We start from the raw sequence: 11556 nt of genomic DNA on the forward strand, positions 1-11556 counted from the left end.
CCTTAGCACTGCTGCAGAACTTGTTGAACTTGAAGACCGTGATCATCTCGGCGAGCATGTTCTCAACTGGGAGGCACCGTACTTCGTTATGGAAGAGCTTTGATTTTATGAGAAAGGGGACACGGTCTTCCATGATGTCTGTTGCCGCTCTTTCTCGTAAAATTGAAGCTCCTCCTTGACGTCCATTGCTGCTCGGTGGAGAACATGCTTACCGAGATTAACACGGTATGCCTGCACAACTTGTTGAACTTGAAGACCGTGATCATCTCGACGAGCATGTTCTCCACTGAACGGCACCATACTTTATCATGGAGGAGCTTCGATTCTATGAAAAAGGGGACACGGTCTTCCACGATGTCCGTATTTGCTCTTTCTCGTAGAATCGGAGCTCCTCCTTGACATCCGTTGCTGCTCGGCGGAGAACATGCTAACCGAGATGAACACGGTATGCAAGTTCAACAAGTATGGATTTGAAAAACCATATTGAATTTGACAAGATAAACCGTCTAGACAAGGGTAGCATCATTCTTAAACCACTGCAAGGATACATACTATATATGACATATCAATCTCCCTCACATTCTAGTTCAAAATCCTCTCCATTTTTTACTTCACATTCTAGCAAATAAACTATCCATCTCCATTCTACACATCAATATGTTTTAACTAATACGAATTGTATATAACAAGCAAACTATCCATCACATTCTAGCTCAAAAACATGTATAAATACAAATCCTCTTCATTCTCCCTCTTTCTAACAAACAAACTCATTTTTCTCCCTCTCTAAAGCATAAATCAAAGCATAACAAGAGGATGAAGTAGCAAACCTTCACAACACTTTGGATGAGTGAAATTCTCACGAAAATGAGGGAAAAAAATTCGAGTAGCACCTCCCTTGCTTCGGCGCCACCGGAGAGCAGGTGAAGCTCTCTGTCTTTATGGAATGGACTAGCTCGGGCTGGAGGAGGAAGAAAGACTCTGTCTTGGGATATAATGGGGGATGAGTTTTTATCCCGGTTAAAAACTTCAACCGGGACAAAAAGGAACACCTTTTGTCCCAGTTGAAAGTTTACTCTCGGTTGGTAATTCCAACCAGAACAAAAGGGTTACCAACCAAGACAAAAGGGCCACCCTTTTGTCCCGGTTGGAGGCTCCATCCGGGATAAAAGCGGCACGCCACCAACGCCCAAAAACTAGCCGTTACAACCAGGACTAAAGGGGGGCTTTTAGTTCCGGTTGCAAATACCAACAAGGAGTAAATCTCCGCTCCATTCCAGCCTACCGTGGCGCGCCCCCTTTTGTCCCGGGCCAACTTTAAACTGGGACAAAAGGGGGCGCATGGAAGATCAATTCTCTACTAGTGTTCCTCAGAAGTATTACTTAACGTTGACGGCCTCCATCTCCACGGCCTTTTGCACCCTCTCCTCCTCGGCGCGGCACTCATCCCTGGGGCGGAGGCTGAGCAGGGGCGGCACAGGGAAGCAGCGACCTGTAGCGGCGGCCAAGCTGGGGTGGCACGGTAGGACACGACTTGGGGCAGCAATGGGCACGGCCACGATGACGCGGCGGCGGTCTGGAAACGGCGCTGGGAAGAACGGGTAGAGGCGGCGTGACCCTGAAAAAAATTGGACGATTCAATTAATATAACTACGATAGTGTTTGGTCGTGCTGAGGTAGCATAAACGCAAAGGGAATCAGATTACATTGTATTTGGCAGTGGAATGGATGATTGCCCTCTTTGTTTGGTTGCACTCTGATAACATAATCAAATTATGGGTTGAGTGCTATATCTGATTACGGTGGGGGAGGAGGGGTAACAAGCTTGTATAGATATTATTTAGGTAAGGGATTCGATTACAGTGTCAAGTGATTACAAACCACCGCAACCAAATATATGTAATGGGATTAGTTACCTTCAGTAATAAGATTACGTTACATTTGAGCCAACCAAACACCACCTACGTATTAATTACAAAATTACTCATACAAATAAAGGTTGGTTTTTTAGGCACGTATCTTTTACTACGTATCTAGTGTGCTTTCTAGGTAAGTGATATCTACGTATGTGTTTTTCAGGTACATATCAAAATAAATAGTAATTTGAGATTGAGGGAACCTTTCTTTGCCTGCCAACACCGAGATTACTCACATATCCATCTGCACTAACCAACTCAAAGATATCTGTGAATTTGTTAATTGCATCACCGTGCGGTAGGTGACCCTAAGGGTTATCTGGAGTCGGCCCTGATCCCACAGTTCACTCTGATCTTTCTTGATGAAGATAGAACAGTTTTTCACCGAGGATGATGCCTCATCGTCATTGACCATTTCAAGAATGAAATCAGAAGCTCTTTTTTAAGCTGATCAGCTTGCTGTTATAAACGTGGAATTTTTAAATGCTGGCATCACACAATTTACAACTACTACGATCGATTTTGACAGAAGTGTTTCGGACCGTCCAATGACCAGACAAAATAAGGACATTCAATATATTGAAGAGCATTTTGCATCAGCTGGGAGTTAGTCAGATAGTTTAAGACTTTTTTTTATTATTGCACATACAATAGTCAGATAGTTTACGAATAATATATACCACTCAAGGTTCGGTATTGACCGGGTGTGGATCGGATGTGATATAGTAAAAAAAGAACAGGGAAATATACAGGACGCAACTTCAATTCATCTCGCCACTGGACCGAATGTGGACACCAAAGATGCTATATCACTCCCTGGGCTTGCTCTATTGTTACTACTGTACTCCCTCTCACGAGCTTCCTCCAACGCCAGGCTTTCCTTCAGCTGCGCGACAACCGTGGCCATTGTTGGCCTCTGAGCAGCAGCATCCACAACGCACATCATGGCAATGTCGACCACCTTCCACATGGAACTGACATCGTAGGCACCTCCAAGCCGCCCGTCGGCAATCAAACTAACGTCACCAGTAGCGATCAGCTGCTTAACACGCTGAACGATGTGGCCATGGCCTGGCACAATTGGCGGCTCACCGGTGGCTACCTCTAGTAGAACAACTCCGAAGCTGTACACATCACTGCTCTCTGTGAGCCTTCCAGTTTGGTAGTACCTAACAAAAAACACCGGTCACCAACATTTCAAATATCATGGGTCACCTCCAGTAAATGGCAGTACCTATACTAGATCATGTTGCATATAATCCCATTAAATTGAGTCGGTTTTTTCCTTTTTACTGGCTAATTCAGCTAGTTGTGATTTACTGCTATATCATTTCAACAATCATCTACATGTAAAAGAAGGACCAAGGTATTCTGCTTCAGGAAAGGAGGGACATACTCGGGGTCGATGTAACCTGCTGTGCCAGCTGCAGTGGCTGATATGTGAGTCTGAGAATCACTAAGATAGGTTTTGCAAAGCCCAAAATCTGCTATTTTAGCCTGCAGATTTTGACCCAATAGAATATTGCTACTCTTCACATCTCGATGAATTATCGGAAGGTTACATCCTTTGTGGAGATAGTCCAGGCCTATTTTTATAGGTAAAGAAATGCCAGAAATGGTATTAGAAAGGAAATGCCAGAGAATGAATATGATAACCTCTTTGCTTAAGAGAAATCTAGTACACGTGTTTAATTGAAGAATACCTTGTGCAGCTTCAAGTGCTATTCGTACACGCGTTCCCCAATTCATGATTTCAGCAACACCGTTTTTACCTTCATTGTCGTAAAAGAACACAACTATATTAAAAACTTCATGTTTCACTTAGGATTAGCAATTTCACATACCAAAAAATGTTACTGTCTTTTCAGATATTGGAGTACCTAGAAGTCAGTCTCAAGATAAACTCTCAGGTTTAGATTTGAAAACATCCAGCAGACATTTTTATGTAATATGAAACTAATCACACATCTGATTGTTTCTTAATGACGAATAGTAAGCTTTTAATGGACAAACCTCTTAGATGATCACAAAGATTGCCTTGAGGCATGTAGTCGTAAACCAGTGCTAAATGATCACTTTCCCAGCAGTAACCAACTAAAGACACTAGATTCCTATGATGCACCATTGTTAAGCTCCGAACCTATGTAACAAGACAAAAACATAGGAAATATATAAATTTTAAAAATAGATTTTGAATTCATATTAAATTTTAGTGAACAAGAATTAGTACCTCAGCAAAAAATTCATCAAGGCCGTGTGATGATGACTCAGAGCGCATCTTGACAGCAACCTCTTTACCATTTTCTAAACGGCCATAGTACACTGGCCCAAAACCTCCTTGTCCAATGAAATGTTTGAAATTATTAGTGAACTTCTCCAGCTCCTTGTACATGAACTGGCGATTTTCAGTATTTTGCAGGTAATCTCCTTGGCTTTCTCCATTTCCCTGTGCCTTCTCAGGTTGTGGTTCTTTCGCAGGACCCTGTGTGGAAACTGGATTCATATGTGTCAGAGAAATAGTGAAAGAACTAATTACGAAAATGGATATTGTTAATGCAAGTTAATACAGGACCGAGCAAGAAATGCACACCATTAGGCTTTCTTTTCTCTCGCCAGATCAGACATGCAAGAAGTACAACTACTGCCAGAACAGAAACCACTACTGAAATAGCTATGATAGCTGCTCTGTTTCTTGAACGGTTTATTGTATTGTTGCAGATATGTCCATCAGACTCGTATCTGAAATTACATAAGACAATCAGATTATACTTTTGACAGGAAAACACTCTCAGGCAGTTACTTGGTTGATGGCCACAGGAGGAGAGATACACGATACAAAAAAGGAGTTCAACAATGGAAAGCAAAACATCAGTAAGAAACACAAAACCTGAAAACAAGAGATCCGGCATGGTTTTTGCACAGGAAGTCTCCACTGAGATGGTTACCAGACACATTTCTGTTCAAAGTAAAAGGTGATTATTTGCATGGTTGTCTCTGCTTGGTGATTATTAGGAAAAATTAATATATCTACTTACAGAACGTGAAGTGAGGGTAAACTTGGTAGGGAATCAGGTATCGGCCCACTTAAGTTGTTATAAGACAAATCCCTGCAACATTTAATTTGCACACAAATATATAGTGAGCACGCCCAAAATATATAGCACTCATCACGAACTGTATATGGATTAATGTGATAAGATTCTGTCCTATGGGATGCACTATGATTTATATGAATCACCCAATTATTAAGCTCATCGTAGGGGATATAATCCGCATAGATGAGTCCTTCCCTTGGTGGAAACAGTCATGAAAAGTACGACTAGTTAATCGATGATTTTTTTTCTCATTCCTATATGCCATTTTAACTTCTTTGGAAGCATTTGGTCAAATCATACGGGCACATATTGGCAGGTTGGAATATGAAAGTATAAATGATTTAATTTACAAATACAAAATGAGGATAGGGGGGTGTGGTACATGTTTTGCCATAGAGTGTTTAACCTAGCGTACGCTTAGATTAGAGATTTTCTTTTTTCAAAATGGAAAGCTTAATCTTGACGACAGTGGCTTACGAGATTGGAGTTTTTGGAGGCTTGAAAACTGGACTCAATAAATAAAAAATTCAGTATGATTTATGTAACAAGCTATTTAGCCCCGCTAAATGAAAGCTACAGTAATATAAAATAAACACAAAAGCTCACATAATTCCTATCATAACATTAGTTCTAACTTGGATGTAATTATAATTTATCAATTTATAGCTGTTGGAAAAGTTTCTTAAAAAAATTTAAAATAAGAGAGAAACTAAACACTGGTAATGCATGTTTCCTGTATTATTACAGAGAGCCGATAAAAACTTGACCTTAGGACAAGAATTTCATTTTTTTTGCGGGTAGGAAAAGAATTTGAAGACCAGGCGCCTCTATATCCTTACCTTAACATACTAAATCCTATAATAAAGAATTCCATGAATTTGTTGAATATTTAAGGAATATGGGCTATGGCTGCAGAGGGTGATTTTATAGCTCATCAGATCAACGCCAACGGTACTCTGTCGGTATTGACTCTGTCTCTATTTCCCTCCTACTAAGTGATTGTGCAGAGCCCATTTCCGTTTTTTTTTAAAAAAGGAAAAAGGCTACAGGTCCCTCCTGCTCCAGTATAGAAGTATTTTATGGTTCACTCAGAGTGTCGTAATAGTACTATAAGGATACTATTGGAGAACTGACCTCTAAACCTTGGACAAAAGTCTCGGAACAACCATATACTTTTAACAGGGTGTTGTGAAGTATCTACGAGTTCTTTAACTAGTTAAGAAAACTTATATATTTCGACAAATTTTTAATGTAGTACGACTATATTCTTTAACTAGACGTAAATCTGGATCCTGGTTCGATCATGCGAAATGCTGTTTTCTGATAAAGTTTAATAGAAGGCAGACTACGTACGTACATCAACCCATTATCTATCACTTACAAATTCTGGAGCGCCGTGAGAAGTGCAAACTTGTCAGAAATTACACCACGTAAGTGGCTGTTGGAGAGATCTCTGCATTAGAATTTCCAAGCAAACGTAAGGCGGCATACACTAATGACAACGATATACTATACTAGATTACAGGTAAATGCAACAACAATGGTTTTAGACAACTTTATAAAGAATGCCTTCGGATACTCACAGTGATGTTATTCTCGTAGTGTTATCACTTGTATTGATGCATGTCACGCCTTCCCAAGCATACTTGGTTGGTGAACATGGATCGCCCATCCAGTTTTTCTTCACTCCATACTCGAGTTTGATTGCCATGATGGCATCAACTAGACAAGAAAAAAACAATGCAATGATTATTTTTACCGCTATATTAGGTCACTGAACGAAAATATTGTATAGCCATTCAGGTTTATCACTACTGGGGAAACGACCATTTGTACTGGTCCCTAACCCCCTTTAGTACCTGTTGTACAACCGGTACTGCTATGTTGGTACTAAAGGAGGTCCTTCAGTACCGAGTCAAATAACCAACACTAAATGTGTTTTTTGGCAAAAAAAATAAAGAAAAAATCCGGTGAACAGTCAGGAGGTGCCTGCACACGCGCATCGCCCCAAGTCACTAGTCACGCAATTTTTCACGTATAATATGCGCGTGCGCGCTCATAGGATTCAAACTCATGACCTCAAACCTTGCGCGAGCCTTCCGTACCATCTCGCCTACACATTACATGTGATGGAGGTAGATATACTTTCCTTTTGAAGTAACCCGTGGAGAGACCTTTACTGCCGGGTCATAACCAGGTACTAAAAGTGATCCTTTAGTAACGGGTGGTGTTATGATCCGGTACTAAAAGGCCTCTCCCCTCCAACCAAATTTGGACCCGGTACTAATGCTAACATTAGACATTAGTAGCGGGTCAAAATGCAATCGACACTAAGATTGAGGACGAATGCTCATATTTCTAATAGTATATTTTGGTTTCTCCACTCTCCAACAATTACATGTTGCATATTCTCGAGGGAGATGAATCCAAAGACTAACACATATTCACGAATTAAAAGAATTGAAGTCAACGAAGTTTCTCTTGCAACACATTTATTTAGTTCTTCTATCTTTATCCACAGCAAATCCAGGAACTATAGTAATATATGATGATTATCCATTTGACCTCGTAATTTGTTATGCTAACCTCTCAACCAAATCAAATTATCAAAGCTTAAAAGAAAACTGGATGGGGCTGGCCATTTAACCAGAAAAAAATGGGAGACGAGATGCTTTGATCTGTCAAACCACCGGACGTTCCGGTCAGACCAACCAACCACGAAGCAATTTCCTAGCAGGTTTGTTCAGCTGTCTAACTTCTCGCAAGATAAACAAATGCGCCAGTAAATCCCCCGAGGTCCTGACCCATTAACCATTAAGGCTTTGTCTGGGTAAAATCCGTTCTCTCTCAATACACATGGATTGATGTGGAAAATGAACCAAATTTACTACAAGATTGTCTTTATTTATACGCAATTTTCACCGTGCGAGGAAGAGACAAATTAAAAGGAGAACTTACAGTCTTCAGGCAACGTCGTCGGATTGTCATTTGAGATCTGCTTGTAGATCTCGAATGCATTTAGCATTGGGGGCAGCACGGATGTCTCAGCCCCGACAAGAGTGATGTTGTACTTGTTGTCAACAGGCTTGTACCATACAGGGCTATACACGCACGACCCGGACAGGTACGGTGGGCTGAACAGTTTTCCACTCTGCCGTAGCCGGTTGCCATTGAAGTAGATGTCAAACTCCCGGAGCTGGGTGCTCTGGAAGTCGGCGAAGTGCAGGAACAACATCAAGGAGTCGGCCGCCCTATATTCTGGCCATGTGTAGGTGAAGGTAGTGGAATTGTTGGCCAATGTTACAGCCGTTTGGAGAACGGGCAAGGGCTCCACGAAGCTAGGGTCCGGCTGGATCGTCCTCGTGGTTGACAGGTTCGCCCACTGTGGGCCTGACAAATCGTACGCCCACCAATAACGGTCATACGGATCATCGGGATACCTTCAAAAGATCAAAAGAAGAGATTTCTCTCGATCAAATTTGCTTTTTGTGTCCAAAGATGAATCAAATTAATAAGGAGATTATGGAGCGTAAACGTACGTAAAACTACGACACGAACTCTTCTTACTACAAAATGATGAAATACGAACGTACCGAACAAAGGTACCATTGGCCCCCACGTTCCGGCGGTTGTACATGGACATGGACCGGCCGGGCGCGACGGGCGGGTAGAGCGACGCAGCGAGCGGCCGGAGCTCGAGTACGGACACGAACGGCGTGCCGCGGCCGGTGTTCACCAGGCACGCCGGCGCCCAGCTCGCCCACGCCACGAACAGGGCTTCGTACGTGACGCCGATGTCGTCGTCGGCGTTCGCGGTGACGGTGTCCCAGCTGTTGGGCCCCAGGTGCAGGTTGAACTCCACCGTCGAGCTGTTCCGGCCGTCGTAGTTGCCGTAGAAGAACTCCCCCCGGAGCAGGTACTTGGTCCCGGCCACCGTGGGCAGCGCGTAGCAGTTGCGCACGCCGGACGGGAAGCTCCTGAGCGTCCGGTGGCGGGTTCTCCAGGCCCCGGCCTTTGGCTCGACGGCCACCACCCGGTTCTCGCCGGCGTCCACGTAGGGGCCGTCGGAGACGTAGACGACGCCGGTGAACTTGTCCGTGTAGCCGCTGTAGTCAGGGTCCAGGCCGCAGTCGATGCTTAGGAAGCCTGCAATGAATAATGGGCGAGTGAACAATATGTTCTCAAGGTGTACATGATCGAACGATGCAGGAGGCAAGAATCAAACATACCCGGCGGCTGGCCGACGACATGATCCGCTTGGGCTAACACGAATGCAGCGAATAAGAGCAAGAACGCCATCGACTCAGAAGCGACAGGGTCAATCAGCAACTGAAGAACTACAACTAGCTAGCTACCGGCCAGATCACCTGAAATGGGGACGGCTCTACATATGTATTTGCATAAGAATTTTTGTGGCTGCTACAACCACCTTCTGCCGTTCCGTTAACATGGACATGCCTAAGGGAAGGGAAATTTTTGTTTATTTTATCCCTGCTATAACTTGTAAATTGCATCATTCGTCAACGCCTTTTCGCCTGCTGAAAAAAAAATGCCCACTTAGCATCTCAGTGGTAGAACTAAACAAAACCATATTTTTCAAAGGCATAGAGAACATGCCCCCACATCTGCAGCAAATGACATTTCTTTCCTTGAATAAATTAATAATTTGTTATCCATCTACAGGTGATTCTTTGATATATCCGATGAAATGATAGGGACTCGTCTGGCATTGACCTTGACCATTAATTGGCCGGTAATTGGGGTATGATGAGGTCGTACTTCAGTTCAATAACGTCGATGCTAGCAAAAGGCCAGCCTTGCATACATTAATTCTGGCGTTGACTCACATTGTCTTCTCTTGTCCTAATCTGCTCCCATATGCACACACGTAGAAAGTATATCATGTTCCAATAGATTAATTCGTAAGGAATAATCATATGATTTCCCTAATTTGTGGATGTCACCCACGTCTGCTGCTACGTCCTGATAATTTCTCCAATGCAAAATTACACGAGTGTCTTTTTTCTGACCTCACCTGAGGTTTCAACTCAATGTAAAGTCCAGCGCTGACATGATTATGCTCCCTTTCGTCTTGTGCTTGGAGAAATCAAGCCATGTTACGTTAGATGCATCCTCCATCATGGAGGAGATGTACATTGCACAGGCACGTGTTTTGAAAAAAAAAAGATAAACGAGATGTTTAGGACCCCTTTGGTAGGGCTTCCTAAATGGCTTCTCCATCGGCTTTTGGTGAAGCCCTACCAAAGGGGCAACTTCAAAACGGCTCCACCACTGAAGTTGGGAAGAAGCCACAAAACGGCTTACACTAAAGAGGAGGAGCTAAAAAAAAAGTGGTTTCACCGACTTCTACTTCCTCTCGAAGTATCAATTGACCATAAAATTACCCATATTGCCATTGTGAAGCTGTTTTACCAAACATTTTTCAAAACAGCTTTAGCTCCACTAGAGAAGCCATTCCACCAAAGAAGCCAGAGCCGTTTTGGTAGGAGCTGGAGCTCTACCAAACAGAACCTTATATTCAAAGAAAGCCAAGCTAGAATGATCAATAAAGCTATTATTATATAAAAGATATGCCAAACAAATTAACTTTTAAATTGTCTAAAAAATGTTTGTACATATTGATTGAAATAATTTATTGATACGTTAACAATCAATTATTATTAGCTAACAGAGAATTTGCCATATACTTCTTCAGCTTTACGTCATAAAAGACGTGAGCCGTAGAACATATACTCATACAACTATTTCACTATAGGATATTGATTTTCACTTTATGAGCACTATAACTTTTGAATCTCACATCAAGCGGTAATGGAAAATTTAATGGTTTTATGCAACTCGTATACCATTTCTAACTTATGCGGAAAAACTATAATTAAGTGTTGATGCACAAGTGACCTTTTGGACCGGATTGTCAATAATGTTATTACATTGGTGGAAAACGCACCTTTAGTCCTGATTAGTAAGGGTCATAGATCCCGAAAATCCAAACAGGACTAAGTATTCGAGATAAAATGGGGGTCCTTCACCCGGGACTAAATGGGGTACCTGCATGCCCCTTAAGACTTTTTTTTAATTATTTTCCATATCCATGCTAATTGTTGCTTCACATATATATACGTATACATCCTTAGCATACACTACTTACACGTATATGCTTGTATAGTATGCAAGTCGTACATATATTTCATGATAGTACTATATATACACAATTCTTAGTATATTATATACATCAAACTAGTATTTATACAATTACTATATATACAATAATTTATCCTCTTCATTCTTAGGATTCTCCCATCGTGGTGTTGCTCGGTTCAACTATTGAATGTCCGTCATAATAAAATTCTTCCACGGGATTCATCACCTTGTCTACAAGAAATCCTACGAAACCTTCTTGGATTGCCAAAATCCTCTCCTTCTCCAAGAGTTTTTCTTGAATCCGCAACATCTATAATTTGAAAATATGTGAATGTTACACAAACAATTAAATATAAGGAGCTAGAAAACAATTAATTATTAAT

General features: G+C 41.9%; 1 protein-coding gene across 1 annotated transcript; it reads right to left on the reverse strand.

Annotated features, from left to right (window-relative positions):
• Nucleotides 1-2532: 2532 nt before the first annotated feature.
• On the reverse strand, nucleotides 2533-9681 carry LOC117845584 (probable LRR receptor-like serine/threonine-protein kinase At1g51810). The gene is made up of 13 exons (XM_034726649.2): nucleotides 9241-9681; nucleotides 8605-9157; nucleotides 7970-8451; nucleotides 6595-6733; nucleotides 6393-6464; nucleotides 4952-5023; nucleotides 4804-4872; nucleotides 4507-4655; nucleotides 4147-4409; nucleotides 3930-4056; nucleotides 3620-3688; nucleotides 3313-3502; nucleotides 2533-3085 (listed from the first exon to the last, which is right to left on the reverse strand). Exons 1-13 carry the CDS (start codon nucleotides 9308-9310, stop codon nucleotides 2683-2685), a joined length of 2658 nt encoding a protein of 885 aa, XP_034582540.1. The 5' UTR covers nucleotides 9311-9681; the 3' UTR covers nucleotides 2533-2682.
• Nucleotides 9682-11556: the final 1875 nt, after the last annotated feature.

The sequence above is a fragment of the Setaria viridis genome, chromosome 2 (assembly GCF_005286985.2).
Source record: "Setaria viridis chromosome 2, Setaria_viridis_v4.0, whole genome shotgun sequence".
Lineage (NCBI taxonomy): Eukaryota > Viridiplantae > Streptophyta > Magnoliopsida > Poales > Poaceae > Setaria > Setaria viridis.